Below are 27,500 nucleotides of genomic sequence, written 5' to 3'. Positions count from 1 at the left end.
ACTGGAGGATTGTAGCTACACTGAATACCATCATGGAGTGAGTTCCCTATTAAGCAGAAATGCCAAGACCATAGCCCCAACCAAGCAGAAAATGAGTACTTTCAGAGCAGACAAGGTTGGGCTCCTTAGGTGTATATATATACAGGTAACTCAGTCATAATAGACAGGAAGAAGTTCAACCCAGTAACATCAGGGAATTAATATTTTCCATCGTACGAATAATTCATAGTGGGTCGTGCTACCCTTATTTTAATATATTACTTCATTCTTTTAAACATTCTTTCACTTTTCTTCCACTTGAGTAGGGTCATTCCAGAGGGCTATAGTACTTCAGTTTTTTTTATCACCGTTAACGAATGCCATCGCCTTGGGAGACGGTTTTTCTGCTATTGATTTAACCGCTCCTTTGTATCGATGTTCAAATCCAGAATGAGGCAGATATTCGCGGTCACATTTCTGTTACGAATTCGGCTGTTTTATTGGCCACTCTCCTTATATCTTATGTTCATAAGTGGTACCTTATCTAATAAATCACACAGGTAATATGAAACGTGTAGAGAGAGAGAGAAGAGAGAGAGAGAGAGAGAGAGAGAGAGAGAGAGAGAGAGAGAGAGAGCACAATATAACTTAATTCGTTGGGACGGTTGGTTATTTAAGTTTTGTCACTTGCTGGCGAAAATGTATGTGTTTTGTGCACTTCTTGATAAATATCCATTTTGATACTCCCAACTCTTAGAGAAATCTCTGATTCTTGCTGTATAGCTTGGAAACAGACGGTGTTAGCTTACACATTGCGTCTTTCCAGTCGGTCTAAAGACAAGACTTACTGTTTAGCCTACACATTCCGTTTCTCCAGTCGGTCTAAAGAAAAAACTTGCTGTTTAGCCTACACATTGTCTCTCAGTCGGTCTAAAGAAAAGAATTACTGTTTAGCCTACACATTCCGACTCTCCAGTCGTTCTAAAGAAAAAAAACTTGCTGTTTAGCCTACACATTCTGTCACCCCAGTCAGTCTAAAGAAAAGACTTACAGTTTAGCCTAACACATTCCGTCTCTCCAGTCGGTGTAAAGAAAAGACTCTTTGTTTAGCCTACACATTCCGTCTCTTCAGTCTAGAGAAAGTATATTGTGTAGATGATTTTTCTTACGTATCCAGGATTTTAAAACTTTTCCAAGACATATTGGCCTTTTGTATGAACTTGCACGAAAAACTTGGTCCGTTATGTATACACTGCGTCTCCGAAAACGTGGAAAGGTGATTAGCCAACTTGTCCTCTGGGTTTCGTAAAAGACTTCCCTTATGCCATCCATTCACCGAGATCGTTTGGTGGACTCGCCACCAGACTTCGTATAGCCTCTTGAGCGTTGATTTTTATTTCGTTTTTCAGTCGTTTCAACATCAAAGTCTATTCCTGAATTATGCAGAGAGGAAAGATCGGGAGAAAATATTCCGTAAGCCTTTGAAGAGTTCAGAATGAACGTCATTTAAAATTGAACATTATTTTCGTTCCGTCGTTGATTTAGAAGTCGATTTCGATCAATATTTTCAACGAAGTGTACGAACACGACGGATATTTAATTATTATTCCTGCTAGGAAATCTGTTCGCAGTACATTCCAAGGAAGTAGTATCTTCTGCGAAAGAGGAATTCTATACAAACAAACAGCCGCTGTCACCCCCCCCCCCCCCCCCCCCCCCCAAGGTCGTAGCAGGAGACAAACAGGAGAGGCCTGTTCAGCAAACAGAAAACCAAGCGAGATCCTGTCATTTTATGCAAATATGGTGAAGGTAAAAGTTGCTAAATAACTACTGCCTATTTCCTCAGTAACACAGAAAGAAGTACAAGTGACGCATCTTTGTGGCCAAGTCTTTTTTTTTTTTTTTTTCTGAGGGGGGCGGTTCCTACTTACTCCTAAATGGCAGGTGTTTAGGGTGGATGACTTCGTGTGTGTATGTGCGCGTGTGTGTGTGTTGATGCAACTTCCCCTTTCGGGAAGAATGTCAGCTGGTGGTTTTTTAACTGGGAATTTTACGTCGATATGAGAAAAGAGAGAGAGAGAGAGAGAGAGAGAGAGAGAGAGAGAGAGAGAGAGAGAGAGAGAGAGAGAGCCTCAACGTCATTTGAACTTTACCTTTTCAAATGAAATACCCTACTAGGCCCTTTCAGTTATATACGGATGAAGCATGGTAGATAATATATGAATGCGAAGAGAGAGAGAGAGAGAGAGAGAGAGAGAGAGAGAGAGAGAGAGAGGTAATTAATTATATAGGGACATAAATGAAATACCCTACTATGCTCTTTCAGTTACAGGATACGGATGAAGCATGGTAGATAATATAGGAATGAGAGAGAGAGAGAGAGAGAGAGAGAGAGAGAGAGAGAGAGAGAGGGGTAATTAATTATATAGGGACATAAATTGTTTTTTAATCAAACGACTCTATAAGGAAATTACTTTTCCTCCTGTATTACGTTAAACTTTCATGCAATATATGATTATCGCCTCAAATAATTCTCCCCAAATTCATAGGACAATTGACGAGATGCATCGAGTTCCACTTTCCTACAGTGGATCCCAGACGCCGTAAAAACTGTAACTTACCTCAACTTACCTCTGTCGATCCGCATGAAGTGTCCAATCAAATGGAATATTTCTCCATAATGGAATCAAACGCGACGTCGCGTCGATGGCATGATTAGGGTCCGTTTTCCCCGGCACAAATATTGTGCCTGGCCCCCCAGTCCTCTTGGTAGGGCGTCTCCTCCAGCAATTCAGGTTAACCTACATCAAGCTTGCATTGTGTGGCAGGTAAGAAGCGATCGCGTATTAGTGGCCGTCAAGCAGAGTTTACTTGAACGCGGAGTTGTAATAATAATGGCACCATGCTAGTGTCGGTTTGTCCGTAGATACGGCGTTTAAATATGCTGATAGATATTTGGCACCGTGCACGCATGTATCCTCTTAGGGTAGTGCCGACAGTGCACCTTATGTGGTGAACTGTTGGCAATACTTTAGGTTCTTTGCAGCGTCCCTTCGGTCCTAAGCTGCAACCCCCTTTCATTCGTTTTACTGTGCCTCCGTTCGTATTCTTTTTCATCTGATTTTCTGCGCACTAACAATTGTTTCATAGTGTTAATTTCTCTTTCTGTGCAGAATGACCTCATAGGTCCCAGCGCTTGGCCTTTGGCCCAGTTTCTGGATTCCAGATTCAGTCTGTACACTCAAGTACGTGTATACTAGATTCTATTAGCCAGTGATAGGAAATTCACTTGTGTCCTATAGTGCTGGTCTCTATAGAGGTTAGTTAACCTACTTAAACGAGAAGGGAGGTAGGGCTGGGGTTGGGGGGGGGGGGGGGGGATGTACTGGGAGGGAGGGAGGGACCCTTCTCAGCATATGCTATTCCCTGTCTCTGTCGATGACAGCTTTCTGGGCTGCGGCCAGATTCGTCGTCTTTGTCTTATTATTGTTCTTGTGGACGGAGATAAAAAAGAAAAAAAATTTAAAAACACAGTTTTTCTCTTTTTGTGAATTTTTTTTTATGACTATAGAAATTTGTTAATAACTCCATATAGCAACGTGTTAATAACTGCATATAGAAAATTGTTAATAACTGCATATAGAAACTTATTCACTGCAGATAGAAATTTCTTAATCATTGTATATACAAATTTGATAACTGCATAAAAATTTTTAATATTGCATTTAGAAATTTTTTAATAACTACATTTAGAAATTGTTCAATAACTGCACATTGAGATTTGTTAATAACTGATCACAAATTTTTTAAAAAATAACTGCATACTCAGAAACGTGTTAATAACTGCATATAGAAATTTGTTAATAAGTGCATATAAAATTTTTTTAATAATTGCATGTATGAAATTTGTTAATAAAACTGCATATATATAGAATTTTTTTAATAACTGCATATAGAATAATTGTTGATGAAACTGCATATAGAAATTTATTAATGCATATAGAAATTTGTTAATAACTGCATATAGGAAATTTTTTAATAAAACTACATATATTGAAAAATTTGTTAATAACTTCATATAGAAAAGTTGTTGATAAAACTGCATATAGAAATATATTAACTGCATAAAGTTTTGTAATTAACTGCATATAGAAATTTGTTAATAACTGCAAATAGAAAAATTGTTGATAAAACTGTATATAGAAATTTATCAACTGCATACAGAAAATTGTTAATAAAACTGCATAAGGAAATTTGTTATTAACCGCATATAGAAATTTATTATTAACTGCATATAGAAATTTGTTAATAACTGCATATAGACATATAGAACTTTGTTGATAACTGCAGCACGTTAGACAGTGCAGGTTCTACTTGCAATGAAGATAGCGATTATTGCGACTGTGAAGAATAGAGAAGATATTGAAAAGCACACGATTACCAAAGGAAAGCTAGATTAGGCGCCGTTCACTGAATGTTGAGCTCAAGTGTCTCGAAATGTAGGGATGTTGCGAGTTGGCTTAGATGTTTGTACTCCCGTATGCCACACTTGTCATGCTGCGATCTGTCCCATAGGGGCATCGCGACGTAAAGTATGACTTAGTGTGCCGTGCTGATTACAGGTAGGCAACGACTGACGTACCTTTATCTGGACCGACTAAAGAATGATGCACTCGAATTGATAATGAGATAAAAAGCAAAGTTTGCCACCCCTCCTCCCCCACAGATAGCCATTACGGGGCCGCCGGCTCATACGCAATTCATCGCGTTGGTAAAAGGGGCGCCATATGTTCTAGATGGTTTTTAATGATTCCTTAGAAGCAACAAGTGAAAGTCCATTTTTTTTCTTTACTTTTCTTTCACGACTGGTGCAGATGACATTCTCTCATCTTTCATGACAGTGACGCAAGATGGCCACGTGATCACGTGAAGTGTAGTGATGGTGATGCGTGGGTCACGGTGTTCATCACCATAGTGTAATGCCGTTCGATTGTGGCCATCATCACAAGCGTAGAATATTGTTTAGGAACTGTTAAACTTTCTTAGAGTTTTACAGTTTTATTTCAGGGGATAAGGCAAGTGGAAGGAAAGCAAGTTGATATATATATATATATATATATATATATATTATATATATATATATATTATATATTATATATATATATTTATTTATTTATTTATTTATTTATATTAATAGATATCTATATATGCATAAATATATGCTAGCTATGTGTGGGTGTGAGTATTTATATAGATATGCATATAGATATGCATATATATGCGTTATATGTATGTAGTATATGATCGCTGAATTTATGATTCGTCGTGAAAAATACAAAAAAAGAGAGCTGTATTTATGGTTCATTCAGCGTAAAAATGCTTTCACCTTGCATTGTCTTATCTTCCGCCAATGATATATCTCTTCGGCATTAAATTCTTCTAGATACGCGGTGCTGAAGATAAGATTGCAGAATCCCAGTAAATACGCCTCTCTCTCTCTCTCTCTCTCTCTCTCTCTCTCGTCCAAGGATCTCTCTCTCTCTCTCTCCTCTCTTCTCTCCTCTCATCTCTCTTTAGGCTTAAGGTCGAGCTCATGCAAATTTTTAGGTTAGTAATTTATTGAGGAAATAATAACTTTTGTAAATCAGACCTTTTCATCTTTGTATATTCTCACACTTGAAATTAACAGAGACAATAATCACCACAGTCGTTGTGAAACAGAAATTAATATCTGACTCACATCAGGATCGAACCCAGGTCCTTCAGTTGTTGTAATTTAAGTATATATGTATATATATAGGACTTTCATCATAGACTTCACCGACTACTGAAAGGGCAGTAGTCCATGGCATCGCCCGTTAGCAGTCATGATTCATCACAGCTGATCATGATAGCGATGCTTCTGACTGACTGACTGATTGATTGATCGAGCGGCCAACCACTCTCCGAGGATCGCGCTTTGCAAAGTGATAGGCAAGGCATTCTGTCGGGAGTCCACTGGTGCTAGGAATTTGCAAGGGCGTATTGAGTGATTATCGTAGTGTATTCTCGTTCTAGCTCACTAACCGATTCAATAACGCGCTCCTTTCGATGTCTTCAGAATGCGTAGACGTGTGAGTAGCCCGCTTCGTGGCATTGGGTGATAGGTCATCCATCTGTCTGTTTCTGAAAGGTCATCCATCTATCTTTTTAAAACTGGCATCGTGACCCTTCTCCTATTATATAGTATATATATATATATATATATATATATATATATATATATAGTTATATATATATATATATATACGTTTTACCAGTGATTAGGGGAACAGAAGGAAGTCCCCGAAATATATGGTTGCAACGTTTTTATGGAGCCGTTATCTTCATATATACTGTTGTATTACAGTAAAATACATTCATATATATTTACATATATATATATATATATGTGTGTGTGTGTGTGTGTGTGTGTGTGTATGTGTGTGTAGTATATATATATATATATATATATATATATATAAATATATTATATACATATATTATATGTATATTATATGTATATATTGATATATATATTGCATTATATGTCAAAGTGTCGATAGTAACATCTGTATTTCAGAAGATGCAGATGAATTCGTGTTTTATGTTTAAAAATCAGAAAGACTTCTCTAGCTACGCGAAACTTGCTAAGTAAGGATATTACCATCTCTCGAATATTTTAATATTGATATTCTTCGAAAGATATCGGTTTGGTTTGACTTATTTGAGATGTAAAAGATAATAATATAGAAAAAAGTTGCTGAGGGTCACAAGTGCTCAAGGCATCTACATACCTACCATCCCAGTGGAGGACCCGGAAGAGAGAAGAAGGAAATCTGTGGGCCATTTTTTCTTGCCATTTCTTTCTTCTATTTGAAGAGCTGGTTTGTTTTATTGCTATTGCTTTAGAAGTCATACCGTCAAGCGCATTTGATTTCTGTAGTCGAATGCTGTCTTGTTCAGTTACGCAACTCATGTGCCTCCGCTGCAGTGAAAATGGCGGCGTGTGGCATCGTATAGGAATGAATAAAAAGACTGGAATCTTTTGAGGAGTCTCTCCACGCAGTCATGTGGGTTAGACGCTCTTCTGTGCGTCACCTACCCCTCTTCCCCCCTCCCCCTCCCCCTCCCACTCCCACCTGGTCTCCCCTTAACGCATACCTTTATAACCCCCTCCCCCCGATCCCTATCGAATTCTCGTAATATAGCCGACGGTCGTCTTGGGAGTGAAAGCAGTCTAAAAGAAAACAATTAAATGTTGGACTTTAGTGATTGGTGCATATTTAAACGCTCTTAGGATTGTTGAGCAGCATGCAACAGTAACCGATTGCTTAATTGCAGCGAAAATTGAATCGCGCTTATTATAAGCGTAGCTTGAGAACTGAACACGGCATCCTTGACTCGAGCAGTAGTACCCCTTGGCCTAAGGTACACCCTCCAGTCCGTGCGTAGTACACCGTTAACATGAAATCCAATATAGAATGATTCGACGAATTGGTTGCTCTTGAGTCGACCTTCATAATGGCAAATAAAGAACAGAAGCAGTAATTCGAGTATTTGGTATTATTTCAATACTAATGCTTATCATTAGTTTAAAAGGATTATGTGTTCATTTTGCCGTAATAGATTTCTCGTAATAGAAGCAAAAGGTAGAGAGAGTCAAGCAAGCACAGCTGCTTCTGTTTGTCAAGACATCACAACCAGAGGGTGACCATCCAGCAACGCTAACACATCCTTATTTTTTATTTTCTTTTGCAAAAAAACGGATCGTTTAATTACATAACCATTCGTTAACTCGCCGCATGATGCAAGAAAGGTCTCGCTGGCTGTTGAGTAAAGATAAATGATTATTTGCTGAATATTTACAGACTGTTACTACAAGGAATTCTTGATTGCAGAGAAACGAAATGGGGAAAGGCTTGGTTCATGCCTTCATGGGTTCGACTATTCACCTAGAAGGAAACTTGACGTCACGCGTGGAAAGAGTTGCCACTTCGTGAATATTGAAGTCGATTTAGTATCGATTCATATTATTCGTGAGGTTTAACTGTAATGAATAATACAGAATATTTATCATCTGATTTTAGGAGTAGTCTTCTTATGCAGGTTTAGATAAAAATACGACGTAAAAGATTATGGTTGATTTCTCTAGGTTTAGGTCGCAGGGCTACGATCTGTCATTGGTCCAAAGGCTGTGGGGTTGAGCTATGACGTGGAGGGTGGCATTTTTTTCCTTGGTTGGTGACCATTTTAAGGATGACGTCATCATTTCGCGCAGGCAATTCGTTGATTGCTTGACAAAAAATTACGATCAAGACTGACTAGGAATTTTGCTCTGAAGAAATTATTGATGAAAGTGGACTCGCTTTGTTGGTTTAAATGAACAATAAGCGACTATGTCGTATTGTGTCTGATGATGTCTGACATTTTACCAAATCTTATTTCACGTTCACTTTTGATGTCAGTTTTTATTTCATAAAATTAATTATTTTCAGCATTATGCTACTTCTTTTTATAAACATTATTCAAGTTGAAAGCATTTTAAGTATTGCTAAGCATGTTATTGGCTCAAATAAATGAATATATAATATATATATATATATATATATATATATATATATATATGTGTGTGTGTATTATATATATATATATATATATATATATATATATATATATATATATATATATATATATATATATATCTTGAAAGGAGTTAACATCTTAACAGCATAAATACATTATGTTTCTTATACCGCAGTGCATCTCCGCAGTGTAGTATTTGGAACGTAGAAAATCTCGAATACGTTACTTCCAGAGATATTTTTCCCCCTTAGTTATTATTCTCGAAGCGTAGGGAAGGCTTTGTGCTTTCATATCCTTAAGTGACCTCATCTCCTCGGGTTCACGACCCCAAAATGAGAAGGGCTGACCCTCTCTCTCTCTCTCTCTCTCTCTCTCTCTCTCTCTCTCTCTCTCTCTCTCTCTCTCTCTCATGTGTGTGTGTATTATATATATACATTCTCGTATATTATTTGATATTTCAACACAGTTTTCTAACGTCAATGGATAATTCATTTTCTCTTGTTTAGAGTAATATACATTTGTAATTATATACCTTCGATTTTCAATGAGTTATTTGTTGCTAGGTTTCATGTGGTGTAGATGGCGACATCCTCTGCATATGAATACCTTTTAGTCAAATGTAAATGCATTTCTCTTTCTAAGTTAAGAGTCTGGTACCTTCCATTAAAGAACTTGTTATTTCCATTGTCAGGCGAGAATAATTCGCACTGCGTACTCTAAGGCTTTCTTGAATTTTCTTAACGAAAAAACGAACAAAAGAGCTACTTTTGTCGTCTGTGTTCCAGAGAGCTTTGCATCTCCGCAGTGAGTTTTTTTTTTCTTTTTTTTTTTGAAGAATCTCAAGAAAACTTTAGCATTTCACAAAAGCTGAATACTCTAATAACTTCGGTGAATGCGTTTTGCGACACACAACACACACACGAACATCTTTCTACTCGGTTGAGACAAGGGGATCTTTTAACCATCAAAATTTGATTGCCTTACCAGACTGAGTTCCTTTGTTTCATGAGGATTTCGGTGTCAATGGCGTGTTTAGTTTTTCAAGTATGCTATAGAGTATGCAAGAAGAGTTTTCCATAAACTTTCTCACGTCTGCCTTTGTAAGATTCCTGCGGACTGAGGTTCTTTTTGTATTGTAACAGAATTACTCAGTGAAATGTCACTGACTCCGCTTTAACAAAGTATCGTAGTAATTTAATTAATGTAAGGCGAGGTTTATACTAACTTAACTCCTTTTACATTTGATAAATGAAGCAGGTAAAGATAATCATAATAATTGTAATATTATTAGTAATCGCCGTTCGTTGGACATTGAAACTTTTGTCCCAAAAATCCAAGATGGCGGCTGGAAGTAGCGTTGATGTCGGAAGTTGTGTCAGTGGCTCTGCATGATTCATGACCCTGTAGCTTCCAGGAACATGTCAAGGCTCTCTTCAGTATAAAAGTCAATTTGACAAATGCAGGAACCACGATGTAGTCTGATGCTGGTTATAAATCTTCCTGATTTTCTTCTTTAATTCAAAGACACCTGAGATCTCAACTTAGATACATGACCCCAAGGGTTTTTTTGGGGGGTTTGGGGATCATTATATTTATGATATTCACATATTTTTGTTTATGTCTTCACGGTCATGCAGCGAAGTTGGATACAGGCCAGGTTAAAACCCGTCGGGTTCACTATCTAGGAAAGGTCCCAGAGGGTGTGTCACTATCTAGGCAAGGTCCCAGAGGGTGTGTCACTATGTAGGGAAAGGTCCCAGAGGGTGTGTCACTTTCTAGGAAAGGTCCCAGAGGGTGTGTCACTTTCTAGGAAAGGTCCCAGAGGGTGTGTCACTTTCTAGGAAAGGTCCCAGAGGGTGTGTCACTTTCTAGGAAGGTCCCAGGGTGTATCACTATCTACATGGGAAGGTCCCAGAGGGTGTCACTATCTAGGAAAGGTCCCAGAGGGGGGTCACTATCTAGGAAAGGTCTGAGGGGGGGGTCACTATCTAGGAAAGGTCCGAAGGGGCGGGTCACTATCTAGGAAAGGTCCGAGTATGGCTACTAGGTCATTTGACATTTCATAATAAGATCCCACATGGCGGCTGGGTATTTTGAGGAGAATAATAATAATAATTCGTAGTAGTTGTAGTTAGTAGTATTAGTAGTAGGTACTGTGACAGAGAGAAAGCATAACCAGAGAAAGTATGAAGGTGTGATGTCGCGAAGCTGTGGTTGTGGAGACGGGACCTTCTTGGAGGCATCGATTCTCTTCGTCATGTGTTTTGACAGCCGTCCCTTCCTTCCCTGCAATTGATCAGGGGTGCCATGAATAAGTTATTGAATTACTGTTTACTTCCCCGCTCTCTCTCTCTCTCTCTCTCTCTCTCTCTCTCTCTCTCTCTCTCATATTGTGTGGCTTTTGTGGTTCATGTGGTTTGTGTCCAAAAGTTTTATCAGTACAGTATGATGACGGTTGAAATGTTTTTACGGTAGGTCTGTCTATAAGAGTGCCTTTGTGTGTGTGTGTGTGTGTGTGTGTGTGTGTGTGTGAGAGAGAGAGAGAGAGAGAGAGAGAGAGAGAGAGAGAGAGAGAGAGAGAGAGAGAGAGAGAGACTTAATGTTGCAAAGACTTCCTACGTCTCTCTGTTTTATGGTCTCTTGCGGTCTTCTGTAGATTAGACAGTGGTTCTTGGTCAGTGGAGAATAGGGCAAAGCTTACAATGACTCTCTCTCTCTCTCTCTCTCTCTCTCTCTCTCTCTCTCTCTCTCTCAAGACGTAGTCATTGCTGACTATGCTATTCAGTATTCCCTATGGACTTTGTCTTAAAAATCCCAAGTTCTTTTTCAAGATCATGGACGAACTCGCAGTTGACGTCAGTGCATTCTTAGACGAATAGTAATTAAGTCTTTCAACATTAAAAAGAAGCCCTGAAACAAAGACATCATCAAAGTCGTATTAAACTTTATCACGTAGGAGGGCGTTGAAACGACCCATGAAGTTTCGAAACAAACGAATAACTGCTATTAGAAGTGATTGTAACTTTGCAATGCCTAGGTCTCGTGTCACGTATCTGGCGAGGTTTGACTTTTTAAATTTCGACATTCATTGTCACTTTAAAATCTGCTTCGAATACATAATGTATTTATGGCAACGAAAGGAATTGCTGCCTTGTTATTGTACTTGTTCCCATGGCAGCATTAATAAGAGGATTGCCCCGTTTTGCATATCATGCAACTACGTATGTCTGTTCACGGTTGAAAGCTACGTCGATATATATTCTTTTTATTTTCTTGGCAATGACGTCCTGTTGGGTGACGTCTTACCATTCTTTGTTGAATAATCAATTTGCTGAGAAGTTCTGGTGCGAATCCCTGAAATTTCTCCATCTGTATTATTGTTGAAGATGCGACGACAAAAAGAGAATAGTAATAGTTCTAAAAGGTTAGACGTTTTGGCCCTTTTTGTTCTCACGTACTTGCCTCAGTCACGTTTTCTCTATCCTGCTGATGAGCTGCACGGCACTGCTCTCTCAACAAATAGCGATCAAAATAACGTAAAACGTGTGTCTTTTGGTATACTGGTATACTACTAGTTCACGGTATATATATTAGTATATATATATATAATATATATATATATATATATATATATATATATAATATAATTGAGTATACTTACATTGATAGATGGAATCATACGCAGTTTTTTAAATGTTGATGATAGTCGTGTGAATTTAATCGATGTTAACCAATCGACAGTTTCCCAGGATTACTGTGTCTTATCCGCTGCAGTCCTTTTTATCGTAACTTTTTTTTTTTTAAGATTTCATAAACAGTCAGCTTGGAGTGGTTCATTTTGAGCATTTCACAAGTGGTAGTGTGGGAGGAGGAGGAGGAGGATGGTCATGTTTTGAAATAGTTGCTTCTTTCACCGTCTCTGGCGTCATGGCCTTGGCTTCGTATGGGAAGATCTTTTCATCCACCGTGCGAACGAGTGGTTCGTTGGACATTGCTATGTCCGTTCAGAGTACTTGCATTATATATATATATATATATATATATATATATATATATATATATATATATATATATATATATATATGCATTAAAGACCAAGTATGTTCATGCAGCTGATAAATATAGCGAATGAAACTACACACGCTTTATATTATATGCGATCAATCGTCTTTCCTCTTCAGATGCAATAACGATTTGGAGACATAATTCAGAATTGTACACGAATGGTGGGAGAAAATTCCTAGACAGGGGGCCTTTATGTTGTTGGTTCTAGCTTCTGGGAGTACTATGTTCCCAGTTCGAGCTTCTGGCTGTCTTATGTTCTTAGATCAAGCAGCCAAAAGCGTCTATCTCCATACCACCGATCCCCCTTTCACGAACAGCTTGAGTTTGTTGAATTTATTCTGTGGCATTAAACCAAGCTTCTCTTCTAACCTAATCCAGGTCATCCAAACGTCATAACCCCCTGTAAGATAAGAATAGTTTTTAGCTTTCTGAAACGAAAACTATTGTGCTGGCTTTGTCCTTCCGCACATTTTCTTGTCTGCACTTTTTCTCTCCGCCCTCAGATCTGATAAACTACTGGGGCTAGAGGGCTGCAAATTAGTATGTTAATCATCCACCCTCCAATCATCAAACTTGGCAAATTGCAGGCTTCTAGCCACAGTAGTTTTCATTTTATTTAAGGATAAATTTAGCTATAATCGTGCGGCTGGCAACGATATAGGCCAGATCACCACCGAGCCGAAGACACTCCGTCTCATTTTTTACTTGTTTAATACGCAACGGACAGGATCAATCTGTGGAAAACAGCCGGTGTGGTCAAGCGAGCAAGACGAGTTGTGTTTCCAGCCTTGTGATTGGCTTATCAAAAGCCAATAAGGAGCGTCGTAAGGGACTGGCCTCGACATCAAATGGACGGCTGATGTGAATCTACTATAGTATGGCTTTTGGTCTTTGAAGGATCTTGAGGCTGGATTCCAACTAAGTAATCGTTTTCATTATTGTCACCTTTGAGGCAAATTTTCATTCACTGAGGTTTCTTCTGATTGTGGAAAAGAAGTGGATATTTGCAACCAAATAAAGCAAATTGAAAGGACTGTCAGAATAGAGGAATTTTTTCTCCTCCTATCTTCAGCTGTTCATAGTTTTAAATCTTCCTTTCGCACATGTTAAGCCTGAGTTGCAAACGGAACTACACTTGGTTAAAGATTTTACAGATACGCAAAGTATTCAGTTGCTAATATTTAGATAAAATATGAATACGATCTTCACCCATCATGGTAGACTGCATTTAAAAGTATAGTGACCATGAAAAGTTAAAGTCAGAGCAAATATTTACGCTCCTTTCATACCTCCAGTTTCCTATTCTCTCTCTCTCTCTCTCTCTCTCTCTCTCTCTCTCTCGTACCAATTGCAGTTCAAATCGATGGGGCCTGGGCCGATGACGTCACATGGCCTCAGTGGTTCCCCCCCTTTCTCTCTCTTTAGCAATCGAATCGTTTCACGGGTAAGAAACGAGTCTTGAGGCCACTTCAGGAAGGGGAAATGCAGGGATGGAGGGAGGAGGAGGTGGAGCTTGTCTAAATTCGTGGAGGGTCGGGTCCTGTCATTTTTGTCGTTTGTTTGTGTGGCCTCTTTCACCTTATGAGTTGTCGGTTTGTGTGCGCATCATGTGTTTGTGTTTATATATGTTTGTATTTCATATGTGTGTTTATATGTGTTTGTATTTCATATGTGCTTTTATATATGTTTGTACTAATTAGTCTTGAAATTGTATGCTACCCAATTATGATAAGTAACGTTCGTACTGTATCTGATTGTAATAATCAAGGACATTCCCCCTTTCTCTCTCTCTCTCTCTCTCTCCTCTCTCTCTCTCTCTCTCTCTCACTACACATATGTACCGACGTGATGTCCCTTTCTGTATCATACCCAACGCTATTCTGTCATCTGACTCTCAGTAATCTACGTAAAGCTGCATTTTCTAATACAGATTTAAGCAGAGGTGTGTGTGTGTGTGTGTTGACTTGAACGCTGAACTAAGTAATGAGTAATCAGCCAACTGCAGTGGGTAGCAGTCAGGGTGGGAAAGACCGTGAGCCCATCACCAGCCGTAGCCCTGAAACCATAGCTAAGATTTGGGATCTTTCTCAGATAGTGACCCCCAAGGATTTTTTTTTTTAACCCGGTATGTATCCACCTTTGCGGCCAGGGTTGCCAGATTGGTACATTGGACGCCAAATTCGAGAAATCTGGCACCTTTCAAACTTGATTGGCGTCCAAAATTCTGATATGGCACATTTTGTTACTTTGGCATATTTTTGGCACATTTTCTTATATTTGCCCAAATTCGAAATTCCTGTCAAACCTGCATTTTCAAGTGAAGCATCCAACACATTTTACCAAGAAGAAGAATGAACTTTTTGCTTGCTACCGTGAACCGTTTTCTTTGTCCACTCACGTGCTAGTGTTCAAACTGTAAACACAGCTGAAAGCAAAGGGTAAACTTAAACATTAACAAACAAGTTCAGGTGATCAGCAGGTCTTCACTCTTCAAAATTGCGGCGTGTTGGCGATGACCGTAAAAACATAATCGAAAGACTGTAAATATCATAATAAAGATAATGACCGCAAAGAAATATTAGTCCTCGAAAACAGCCCCCAACTTTGCGGGGGGGGGGGGGGCGGATGATGGGCGGGGCGGAACTGTCTGAGAAAGAACCAAGATTTGTGAAGGAGACACTGTGTGAACCCCCTAGGAAGGTAGTGCCGTCAGTGGACCTCGTGTTGCACACTGTTGGCATTACTTAAGGATCTTTGCAGCGTGCCTTCGGCCCCTAGCTGCAACCCCTTTCGTTCCTTTTACTGTACCTCCTTTCATATTCTCTTTCTTCATCTCACTCTCCACCGTCTCCTAACGCTCGATTCATAAAACAACTGCTTTGAGGTTTTCCTCCTGTTACACCTTTCAAACCTTTTACTGTCAATTTCCATTTCAGCGCTGAGTGACCTCATAGGTCCCAGTGCTTGGCCTTTGGCCTAAAATCTATATTCAACTTAAGTCAAATAAACTTGTCACCAAATGTGTATTCGGATGGGAAAGAAGTCCTCAAATAATTTCGGCAGAATGTGGGGTTAGGTTAGCTTATGCTGTGTTTGATCTCATTAGAGGCTTCAGCAGAGAAATGGAGGTAGCGTCTGTTATAGGAAGATGATTAAATGTTGCACTGACTTGGTCCTCTATGTAAAGTGTTTTTCTAAGGTATTGAAGACGCCCCACAGGAATTACTTCAGTGTGGCCATCATACCTGGTTGAAAGATTTCACAGTATTAATGAAAAACATGAATTTATTAACGATTTTGCTGTTGGATCTCATTAAAAGGGTAGTCCTTTTTTTCGGGAAATCGTGGAAGCCACAACTGGTTAAAATAGGCCGGAACTGATGTAGTTCCGTGGTTCCTTGTCGACTGATTTTTATGATACTGCAGTGGGCGAATGCCCCGTTCACGTAGACAGACGTGACTGAAGAATTGTAGGATTCAGTGCAGTCTCCCAGCTATTTCAGACATCTCCTGCCTGACCTTTGTGAGTTCTCCTCTTCTTTGACGAGTAGGTCGAGAAAGAAGAGACCATTTAGTCGTGTTTCCACTTCTTTTTCTGAAATCAACGCTCGGTATTTTCACTGAAAAGAAGTGGGATTCTGCCAGTCGTGATAAATAGCCAAGTGTCCCCATAGTCTCAAAAGCAGGTTTGGAATGCATAGAAATCTGTCCTTGAACACTGCACCTGTTAGTGAACTGGATAAGGAGAGAGGGTCATTCGTTATTGTATCAGTTGTCGAGAATCTCTGTCGCAAGATCTAAGTGGCCTTGAAGAAGAAGAAGAAGAAGAAGAAGAAGAAGAAGAAGAAGAGTTGCGTGTTTAGAAGAGAAGCGTACATGCAGTCAAGCTGTTCACTTACCCAGGGATGCAGGGAGTTATAGTAGATTCACATCAACCGTGCATTTGATGTCTAGGCCAGTCCCTTACGACGCTCCTGATTGGCTGTTGATAAGCCAGTCACAGGGTTGGAAACTCTGTCTCTCGAGAGAGTTCCACCTCTCCGAAAGATACTTTTGAAAGACGCATATCCCTCAGGAGAGGTGGAATATACATCCTACCCATGTGAACTCTCGCGAGAGACTGAGAATTTCCAGCCCTGTCATTGGCTTATCAACAGCCAATCAGGACGTCGTAAGGGACTGCCCTAGACATCAAATGGACGGTTGATGTGAATCTACTATAATCAGGAATGGTTCTGGGTTTTCCTAAAAGGCCCGGGGATTTACGTGGGAGCTTTTTATACTCCGTACTTTTTTTTATTATTCTTTTGTCCTGGTATCTTCATGCACCGTTTCTGGTTCATGCTGAGTTACCCCTTCGTCTGGGGTTCTTATTTTCCCAGATATTATTGTATGATAGCAAATGCTGAGGGCAATAAACAAACAGGGGAAGAGATTGATGTGTTATAAAGGGTTAAAGGAGAGAAAGAGAGAGAGAGAGAGAGAGAGAGAGAGAGAGAGAGAGAGAGAGAGAGAGAGAATTAGGAACCGTTCTAACATTAGAGTGGAGGAGATATCGAAATATGACGAGAAGTGAAAGTGGCCACAGATTTGACATCTCAAGATTCGACATACTTAAGGAAGATAGATCAGTTGTTCAGAATATAAATCACGAAGGATTTTGGAAACAAACTGAAATAAAGAAACGGGTCCAAAGGTCCTTTACTCCTCACACCGTTGGACAGTGGATCAGCCTCCTAGAGGATGCCGTGATATTGGAACTTGAGAAATTAAAAAAACAATTCAACTTGTATTTTTATTATTGTACTTACATTTTCATATATTTATTATTTTGCTATTTTAACTGTTTTCTCTATTTCCCGTAACCTCCTGACCATCATATATTACTGTATAGTACACTGAAAGCTTGAATTTCAAGTCAGTGGCCCCTGTGGGGTTGTGGTTCGTCTTCTGAATAATAATAATAATAATAATAATAATAATAGTTTTGCAGAAATATTGTCAGGCGTGGGACGTGTTTGAGTTTATGCATTAAGTAGTAGGTTTCGGCTTGCCAATCTTGTAGAAATAATTTTATAAATATATATATATAATATATATTATATATATATTTATAATATATAATATATATATAGTGTGTGTGATTTTTACAAGTTCTATAAACCGTCTTTTTCTCAAACCCTTAAGCTTGTAAATACTAACTCTTACAAATGACGATGTGTCATTAAAAAAAATCCTTTTCGTTAATCATTAAAATCTTTAGCAACGGCGAATAAAGTATTATGAACGCTGGTGCCAAGTGTGCTGTTATCTATCTGCGCTGACACAACAGTCAGTCGAGATGCATTACAGAGCAGCAGTGTTGCCACAGCCTGCTGCGCAGAACCCTCCTTCCCTGGCAATTTCTTGGTGAGAGGATCAATGTCTTCAGTGGCCCTTATCGATTTGTTTTGGGTCTTCCCTTCGACTTTGCTTCTCATTCTGTTTCCCTCCTGCCTTTGCACGAGGACCTCTGCAGTTAAGGAAACAAAAGAAAGATAATTACAATCAGAAAGTGTATACAACGACTCCACAACTAATTAGCCCCGTTATTAGTATGGTTTATTTTTGCTGGGCTGCTACTTTGTCGTAAATCTCTTTAATGTACAGTTTATATAGAATTACTGTTAGATGAGGATCTCTTCAGCGTTCCTCTGTAAACTATAACACAGGGACTTCGTTGCAATAATTATTAGAAGGCTAAACACTCAAAGTATCAAAGCTATTGTATATATTTTATTAATCATAATAGTAAAGGGTCTCTGTGCTATTCTGCAGCTGACGTCTTTCCTGTGTTTTGCCTTCCACAAATCCCTTCTCATCTACAGCCTCCTTTCTCTTAAGGGCCCCATACACTGAACGATTGCATGAACGACTGTCTGAACGATTGTCGTTATGGACACACACACACACACACACACACACACACACACACACACACTATTCAGACAGTATGAACGATCTCCGCACCGATTTCAGTCTGAACAAAGATTTTTTCTCGGAAAGACATGACAACATCTCTAGAAGAGACGCGCGCGATAGCGTTATATCGGCAGACAGACAAATGCATTGAACGACCTGTGCATGACAGACTTAAGTCGCAAGCAAGCAACCTGGTCGTGACAGATTCCCGCTGAGATCGTTCAGACACGAAACTCAGCCCACTTTTGCATTCATTCAGACAAGCCCATACACAGTGTTTTTGAGAACGATACAGACAATCGTTCATACAATCGTTCAGTGTATGGGGCCCTTTAGGCCGCAGCCAAATAGGTCTAGGACTAGGCTTCCAACTCTTCCGGCGCCTGCATGAGCAAAGCTAACGCTGTCAAGTGCTCTCTCTCTCTCTCTCTCTCTCTCTCTCTCTCTCTCTCTCTCTCTCTCTCTATGAGGGGTTGTGCCAAGAATATGTCCAAGCCTGTCTTCGTCTACCATTCGTCATGACCTCATCTACGTATGGGACATCAGTCATTTCTATTATAGTGTATTTTTTAGCTGTATCTTGCCATCTGACTCCGAGTATTCTCCTTGAAGCTTTATTCCCTCGTCGATTATTTCTTCTTCACGTTGTTTCATTGCAATACCCTACTTGACATTCGTTTGTAATTCCTCTTTACATCATACCACCCTCATCCCAAAAGTCTAGTTAGGTCTGAAACACATAATTGTAGCTCATTCTTAAGCCGCCTTTCACACCACGTTTCCTTCTTCCCCAAAGCATCGAGGTCTCGCCGCATAGACCCATGTTTTCACAACCGCAGAAATTGACCGTAGTTCCTTTGTTTACAAATTTAAATCTTTCCTTCCTCGCCACCATCTGCTTTTAATGCTCTTTAGGAATCTCACGTGAATCTCTTACCGACATTCACACTTCATTTGTGTGAAGAAATCGGAGTCAGAGATCAGAATCGCTCGCTCAGTCAGACTTGTGCTTTCATTCTTAAACTGTTCACTTCATGTATGGACTCCTACTAAGCTTACGTCTGTTGTTGCCGCTTTTCGTAACGCCCCAGTTCTTAGACTAAAATTCGCGACCCCTTTCTCTACCTCGTGGAACATTTTTCATGTTATGGTCTTCGAGTTTTTATGCTAATATTCTTCCTTGAACTCTGTGAGAATGTTTCCATTGTAAATGTGTCTAGATTACCTCTGTATCTTCCGTCCACCCCACATCAGTAGTACCACACCATTTACTTTCTCTCTCTCTCTCTCTCTCTCTCTCTCTCTCTCTCTCTCTCTCTCTCTCATTCTTCAACAGTTCATGATTAAATTCCGAACGGTTAAGTCTTACTTCTGTGTCACTATTGCACAAGTGTGAATTATAACCCGCCATTACGCAACGTAATTGTTTATGTCAGTGATTTTATTCTTGTCTGTGCTTTAAATTTACTGTCCGAATAATCTTAATGCCTTAGCTATATATATATTATATATTATTATATATATATATATATATAGAGAGGAGAGAGAGACGAGAACGAGAGAGAGAGAGAGAGAGAGAGAGAGAGAGAGGCTATATGCCGATGCTCGTATACTTTCCAAGGCGTTATATGTCAACGTCAACATAGCTCGTATGATCAGGCGTAAAATTCCGGCTCTGACATCTTCCTTCTATGAGTTGCCAAGAGAGATGAGGAAATCTAGACAAGTTGAGCAACTTCAAGGTACACTCGTCAATAGAAGTTAGTGCCGATCTGATACTCAATATAGTCCAAGGTCCTCTCATTGTTTAGATGCCATACGTGAGAAGTAAAGGGATTCCTATATTTACCAACGAGACGGTAAACAATAGGAAAATCTGACCTCAACAAAATAGAAATAGGTTTTACTGTAAAAGAAAACTATTGAGATGGCTTTTTCTGCCCGCCCTCAGAACTTAAAAACCACTGAGGCTGGTGGGCTGCACTTTGGTATGGTGATCATCCCCTCTCCAATCATCAAACATACAAAATTGCAGCCCTCTAGCCTCAGTAGTTTTATATTTTTCTTTAAGGTTAAAGTTAGCTGTGGCTGAAGATTTCATGGGCCGCGTCTCATGCAGCAGTACCCAAGAAACTTCGGTGCATTTTTTCTTTTTTCTTTTATTTTCTCTTTGCAATGGCAGTTGCCAATGGTGTCGACCGTTCATTTGCGTAGTATTTACAGTACTTATTTGTTCCAGTAATACGAGGTCATATTAAAAAACAAAATATGCTGTCTGGCTTAAGAATTGGCCAGCTGAAAATGTTGTGTGGATAGATAGATACATATCAGGAACGTTTTCATTTTACTAATGTGAATATGTAGTTACTTATGAAAGCTCAGGAAGTGTCAACAATATAAACGTTTTGCCGCAGTTTGACTCGGCATGGTCTCAGAGGAAGTGGGATATGTCCTGAATTATGAATCTGCTTCCGGTCGTATTTGAAACGTTAATGGCCGTGATTTACATTTCATCTGCTGTACAAGTAATTGTTTATTTAAAATTAGTGAACTGTATTGTGTGTTTATAACCAACCTGTGATGACACGAACATTAGACAATTAATACGTGATTAATCTCCTACTTAAAAATAAATGGTCAGACAATATAACATTTATTATTATTGTTATTATTATCAATCAATTTTTCTCTTGATTTTCATGAACCTTGACAAGTAGCAAGGTGGCCATTACAATTACAGACAATTACAGTAACAGGTAGAATCTGTATAAATCTCACCTTGACTTTTTTTTTTGGTCAAGGTTATAGGTGAAATCTTAAGGTCAGTATTTTAAACACTGTGTTTTTTAGTATCGCATCAGGTATATCTGATCTTGGGCTATTTTTCTTGGTCACCGGTCAATTGAAAAGTCAGTTGTGGGGTGGGTGGGGGGAGTTGTTGGGGGGGGGGGGTTCATCCCAGTATTGTGTTTTTTTGACCCGGACGTATTTTCAAGTCCAAGTATATACCAGAGCTTGAACATTAATTTTGTCTTTCCTCAGGGATCTGGTCTTCAGAATCCTTATCTGGTCATTTCACAATCAGCTTTTTTGTTAACTCCTCCAAAAAAAATTAGAAATGATTTAATCTGTGGCCTTAAAAAATTCGTGTGCAATACACCAACAAACACAATGTTTGCTGTAACCCGTGGCTATAGTGGATAGTATAGTGGATAGTATCATGACATGCCACTCAGATATGAGGGGTTCGCGTCTACCCCAGGACGATGAAAAATCAACGGCTGTGTATCATGGTCAGTTACAGCTGCAGTATGGGGTCTGCGGTGGGATGTTGAAACCAACATTCATTGGAAGCTTGAATTTCAAGTTTGGTCTACGTGAATAGGTTCTAAGATTCTTTTCTGCTCCAAGACTCAGTTTAAATCTGGTGATCATTTTCGTAAGTTCCCGAGGGGGTGACAGATGGGACATGCGCCGTTGGGCGTTCTAAGTAGCAGCCTGAGTGCTGCCAGAGCTTCCTGGATTGTTGCTTCAAGGGCGCCACCACCACTGCTTTGTGTCGTGTGACCAGGATTGCGGAGGTTTTTAATTATATTTCGAGAACAATAATAACGCGTCTAAGTTATGAATGCAGTGCGTGTGTTGAGAAATGCATTTTACAAATTCTCTCTCTCTCTCTCTCTCTCTCTCTCTCTCTCTCTCTCTCTCTCTCTCTCTCTCTCTCTGCACACACCCACTTATATTTGTATATATATATATATATATATATATATATATATATATATATATATATATATAGATATTATACACATAAATATGTATTATATTGTGTGTATATATAATTTATATATATATTATAATATTATATATATATATATATAGATATAGTCATTTCCGGTACACCAATGTTCATTCGTTGTTCAATATATATATATATATATATATATATATATTATAATATTATATATATATAGATATATAGATATATAGATATAGTAATTTCCGGTACACCAAATGTTCATTCGTTGTTCATGAAGGGAATGAATGACATGCGTATTTGGAGGTAAGCTAAGATACATCTTCCTGGAAACTTGCTCAAAACATGTAGCATTGATTTGTAATACTTTTTGTAATGCTTTTCACGGAACTTACATGGTCATTTTTTTTGTTAGGAGGAAATGATCTTGGACTTGTCGTCTTCTGTCGTTTCAATTATTTATAGTATATCATTGCAACTGTGTTTTAACTTCGCTGTGTTCTTTGAAAACTTGAATTTCAAGTCGGTGTCTCCTGTTGCTCGTTCCATACGAATAGGGTTCATTTTCTGAATAATATGATAATGATAATGGTGCTTATTTCATGAAAAGAGAAGGAGGTAGGTAGACAGTTCTGCTGTTCTAGGGTATAATGTATAAAAATATAACACGTATCCTATATCATTTGAGGATAGCAGACAGATTCATATAATAGATTAGTTTTCTGACAGAGAGAGAGAGCGAGAGAGAGAGAGGAAGATCGATGGAAGAGAGAGAGGACGAGAGAGAATACAAGCGGGCACCTTGAATACCGCTGGTGTCCTTGTAATGTCAGAATCGGTTATTCACTCCCGGGACGACTGTCTCCAACGCACTGAGAGCTTCTCGGCTCAATTCGGCATCCTTGGTTATTGAGGTTTTGTAATGATGGTGTGTTGTAATGGCTCGGATAATTTCTGCGCCCCCCCCCCCCCCCCCCTCCCCACCGGCCTTTCAGCCATTAAATTCTAGAAATTAGCGAGTGCCTCTGAGTGTCAGTTTCTCGTAGCGCTGAGGAATTTCAGTCTCTTGTTATGGTGTGGTTAACTCACACGCACACATATATAATATATATATATATATATATATATATATATATAATATATATATATATATACGTGTGTATATGTATGCGTGTGTATTGTACGTTTATCATTGTAATCATAACCTAAATTGTAAGGCTCAGTATATATTATCTTACCGAAGGAAGCGTTTCTTAGACTGGTCCATCATTACTAGGCCAAAACAGTGAAAAGAAGCGAGTCATCACTCACTATACCTGGGTGATGAAGTGTGGTGCAGCCACCCAGATGATGTCTCTCCTGAATTGGATACAGTTGCAGTGGGACGTCCAAGAATATCTTGTACTTGTGCGTAGCAGCCTTCAAGAAAGATGGGAGGGGGATTCAGCATATAGTGTAGAATCGTAGTTTATTTTAACAATTTAATCTAGATGTAGATTGTGGGAATTAAGAGATATTTGTTGTTAATAATCGCTTTCTCTTTTTTCTTACAGTGTTCCATCACGTATCAGCGTCCGAGCTCCTGGGCTGTTGGCTCTGCCCCAAGGGTTCGGCCAAATGTTGCCTCTACGCCCACCCCACAGCGACGGGCGGGCCTTTGTCCGTGGGCGTGGGTGTGGGAGGGTGTAAACATTCCGTGGGGAAGGGCGCCGGTGCCGGACTGACGTTGGAATACTGCGAGAGAGACAGAGGCCTGAAGTGGAAGGTGAGGGACGTGGTCCTCCATCACGCGGCTCCGCAGGTCCTTTTAGCCTGGCACCACGCCCTCTGGACGCTGCTCAACGGTACGTATGAAGGGAGTCCTCCTCCTCCATTTCTTATATAAAGGGTTTCAGGACCTTCCCTAGATAGCGACCCCCCCAAGGGCAGGGGTGGCCAGATTTTTGGACTTCGAGATCTACTCTTAAAGACTGAAACTCTCTTACGATCTACCATACTACATAATCACAGATTTATTACGTGGGGGGAAAAACAATTCAGATAGCGCCATAGTACGATAAAACATGAGTACAATTGCCTCACATTTATATAAATATATATATATTTATATATATATATAGATATATATATATTATATATATATGTTTGTGTGTGCTTGTGTTATTGTTTGTTTATATAGGATTGTGGGGTTTTAATCCGGTATGTATCCACCCTTGCTGCGTGTTTAGTACAAGCCAGTCTGGGAATACCGTAAAATCATAAATAAAAGACTATAAATATCATAAAGATAATAACAACCAATAAATATGAGTCCACTGTCTACGAAAGTTCATGGTTTTCATTTGAATGGCGAAGGCGAAATTAACTTAAATTCTACCAAGAGAAAATGAAGCTAATACGCTTTACTTCGTTGTATGGAGCTACGTACTGTAGTGCCAACTTTTCAGATGTCCCGGGAAAATAACATTCATAACTTTCTCCTTGATTAGAGAATTGAACACCTTTTGTTTAGTTTATTGGCCCTTCAGTCTCTGGACTTGAATATCATCTCCCTCTGTATATGGCAACGTTGACTGAAGGAAAAACTAAACACTAGAAGTTTTGGATGAGCGGGGAAAAGCGTATATAATTAATTGACCTTATAGGTAATCAGAAAAAATCTGGTTATTTTAATGATATATCTTATCAGTATATTGAGTACAGATTTTAGTCATTTTTATTTTGGAAAGTATATATTTTTTAATATAAAATTTCGATCATTATTTACTTATTATTGGTTTTATCATCATTCTTCATTTTTTAACGTTCATATTCGAACTCTGTCGTCGTTCACTTATCCATAATTAATCATAATAATTTATATATTTCATTTTCATGAGGGCGCTGAATAATCCTGATGGGTTTCGTTCCTTGCTCTTCAAGACCTAAGTTTTATAATCAATTAGCTAAGCATCGCAGATTTTGTGTTTACGGCAGGATTTCATCTTTATGTTAAGGCAAGGTCCTACAAATGTACTCTCAGGGTATATTTAAAGGACCTTGTGTTTATGTAGGAGAGATTTCTTTTAGGTTTGCTGGCTGATAAGACGGGCAGTCAGTAGCTATCCTCGACCTAATCACGTTATGAAACGAGACTCAAGAATTAGTTTGAGAGAGAGAGAGAGAGAGAAGGGGCTGAGTTGTATAAATTCAGGCTCTTCCCGAGTTGAAGCCCATTTGCAGCGTAAAGAACACTTGCAAGTTTCCTCGGAAGCGTTTCGCGGTGTTCATTTTGTCCAGAGGTCGTGGGAAAGCAACTCTTTTGCGTGCAAGTATGTAAAACATTTTCGCTTAGCCGCTTGATTCTATTTGAAGAAATTCAAAGCGGATGGATATCAGGTCAGAGTAATGGAAGTAGCAGTAAATGCGTAGGATGGGTTTGAATAACTAGCCATGGAAAGAAATCAGATTAGTACCAAAATTGTGACCTTTTTCCGAAACACATGATGTTTAGCTTGGTAACAGAAAACTGTTGACATGGCTATTTGTCTGTCTGTCCGTCCGCACTGTTTCTTTCTGCCCTCGAATCTCAAAACCTGCTGATGCCAGAGGGCTGCAAATTGATACGTTGATCATCCAGTCTCCAATCATCAAACATCCCAAATTGCAGCCCTCTACCCTCAGTAGTTTTGATTTTATTTAAGCTTAAAGTTAGCCATGATCGTGCGTCTGGTGCTGCTATGGGTGCCAGCAGCACAGGCCATCACCGGGCCTATAGCTGAAAGCTCATGAGCCGCGGCTGAGAGTTTCATAGGCTGTGGCTTTGAGTTACTACATACAGTATCATACGCTATACAGAAAACTATTGCGCGGAAGAAACTTTTTTTTTTTTTTTTTTTTTTGCGAACAAGTTGCTTCAACAAATTCATAATACTTTTATATAAGTATTTTTCGTTTCTTTTTCGGTTTATTCTCTTTATGAGGGCGCCAAGAAGGAAAATGAGTGGAGGACTCTCAGAGATATGTATCTTTTACAAAACGTTTGCGGACTGGGAAATTTAATTTAATAATAATAATTAAATAAAAATAATAATAAAATTTAAAATAATTAAAACAAATATTGACCATATTATGGGGGGAAACCAATTCCATGTGGGGAGTCTCCATTACCACGGTGCCACACAAAAAACTGGAAAGGAAGAGAGAGAGAGAGGAGAGAGAGCAGAGAGAAGGGAGGAGGAGAGGAGAGAGAGGGGGAGGGAAGGGGGGGGGCTTAGGGATGGGGGTTGGTCATTTCAAATTCAAGGTCCAATTCCGAAGAATGTATCGTTATAGAAAAAAAAAAAAACGTAATTTCACACACTGATACCGATGATAATGACGATGACTATTACCGACTGAGCGGGAAAATTAACTTAATTCTTTGTATTGCCGACGATTGTCTTCCTTCTAGCCCCCGTAGGGGGGTGGGGTAGGGGGTTAGTGCCGTCCGTGGACCTCATGTGATGCACAGTAGGCATTACTTAAGGTTCTTTGCAGCGTGCCTTCGGCCCCCAGCTGTATCCCCTTTCATTCCTTTCACTGTACCTCCTTTCCTATTCTCTCTTCCATCTTGCTTACCGCCCTCTACTAACACATTCATAGTGCAACTGCTTTGAGGTTTTCCTCCTACTACAAATTTCAAGCCTTTCACTGTCAATTTCCTGTGGGGCATATTGATGCCCTTGGGGAGACTTTGGTGCCCTTGGGGGATTTTGGTGCTTAGCTATATTATTTCTTCACTTTAACAGATTGAATGGAAATGTCTCTGATATATATATATATATATATATATATATATATATATATATGTATATATATATATATATATATTATATATATATATATATATATATATAATATATATTTACGTATGAGCCGGCCTCGTAGTGGCCCAAAATACGTAAAGGGAAATATTTTAGGGAAAAATGCAGAATAACCTTTACCTTAAAAAAGGATTGATTGAAATATTTTACTCTAGAGAAAGGTTGCCATTAAAAACCGGTCTGTTAATTAACTCACATTACATTTATTTACAAGACAGTTGAAAGGCAAAGCAACTGGGCCGCACGTGGGCCCACTCTTATCTCTCACAAGGGGGGGAGAGCTGCCTAAA

General features: G+C 39.1%; 1 protein-coding gene across 2 annotated transcripts in view; it reads left to right on the top strand.

The window, feature by feature from the left end:
* Positions 1–27,500, top strand: part of LOC135198126 (ceramide kinase-like) — a 91,903-nt gene that overhangs the window by 40,922 nt on the left and 23,481 nt on the right. For both annotated transcript variants that reach the window (XM_064225598.1, XM_064225599.1), the window contains exon 2: positions 23,920–24,210. In XM_064225598.1, the coding sequence (XP_064081668.1) occupies positions 23,920–24,210 (291 nt within the window). The remainder of the gene's footprint in view (positions 1–23,919; positions 24,211–27,500) is intronic.

This window comes from Macrobrachium nipponense, chromosome 21 (genome assembly GCF_015104395.2).
Source record: "Macrobrachium nipponense isolate FS-2020 chromosome 21, ASM1510439v2, whole genome shotgun sequence".
In the NCBI taxonomy this organism is placed as follows: Eukaryota; Metazoa; Arthropoda; class Malacostraca; order Decapoda; family Palaemonidae; genus Macrobrachium; species Macrobrachium nipponense.
This window is presented reverse-complemented; position numbering and strand designations above follow the sequence as displayed.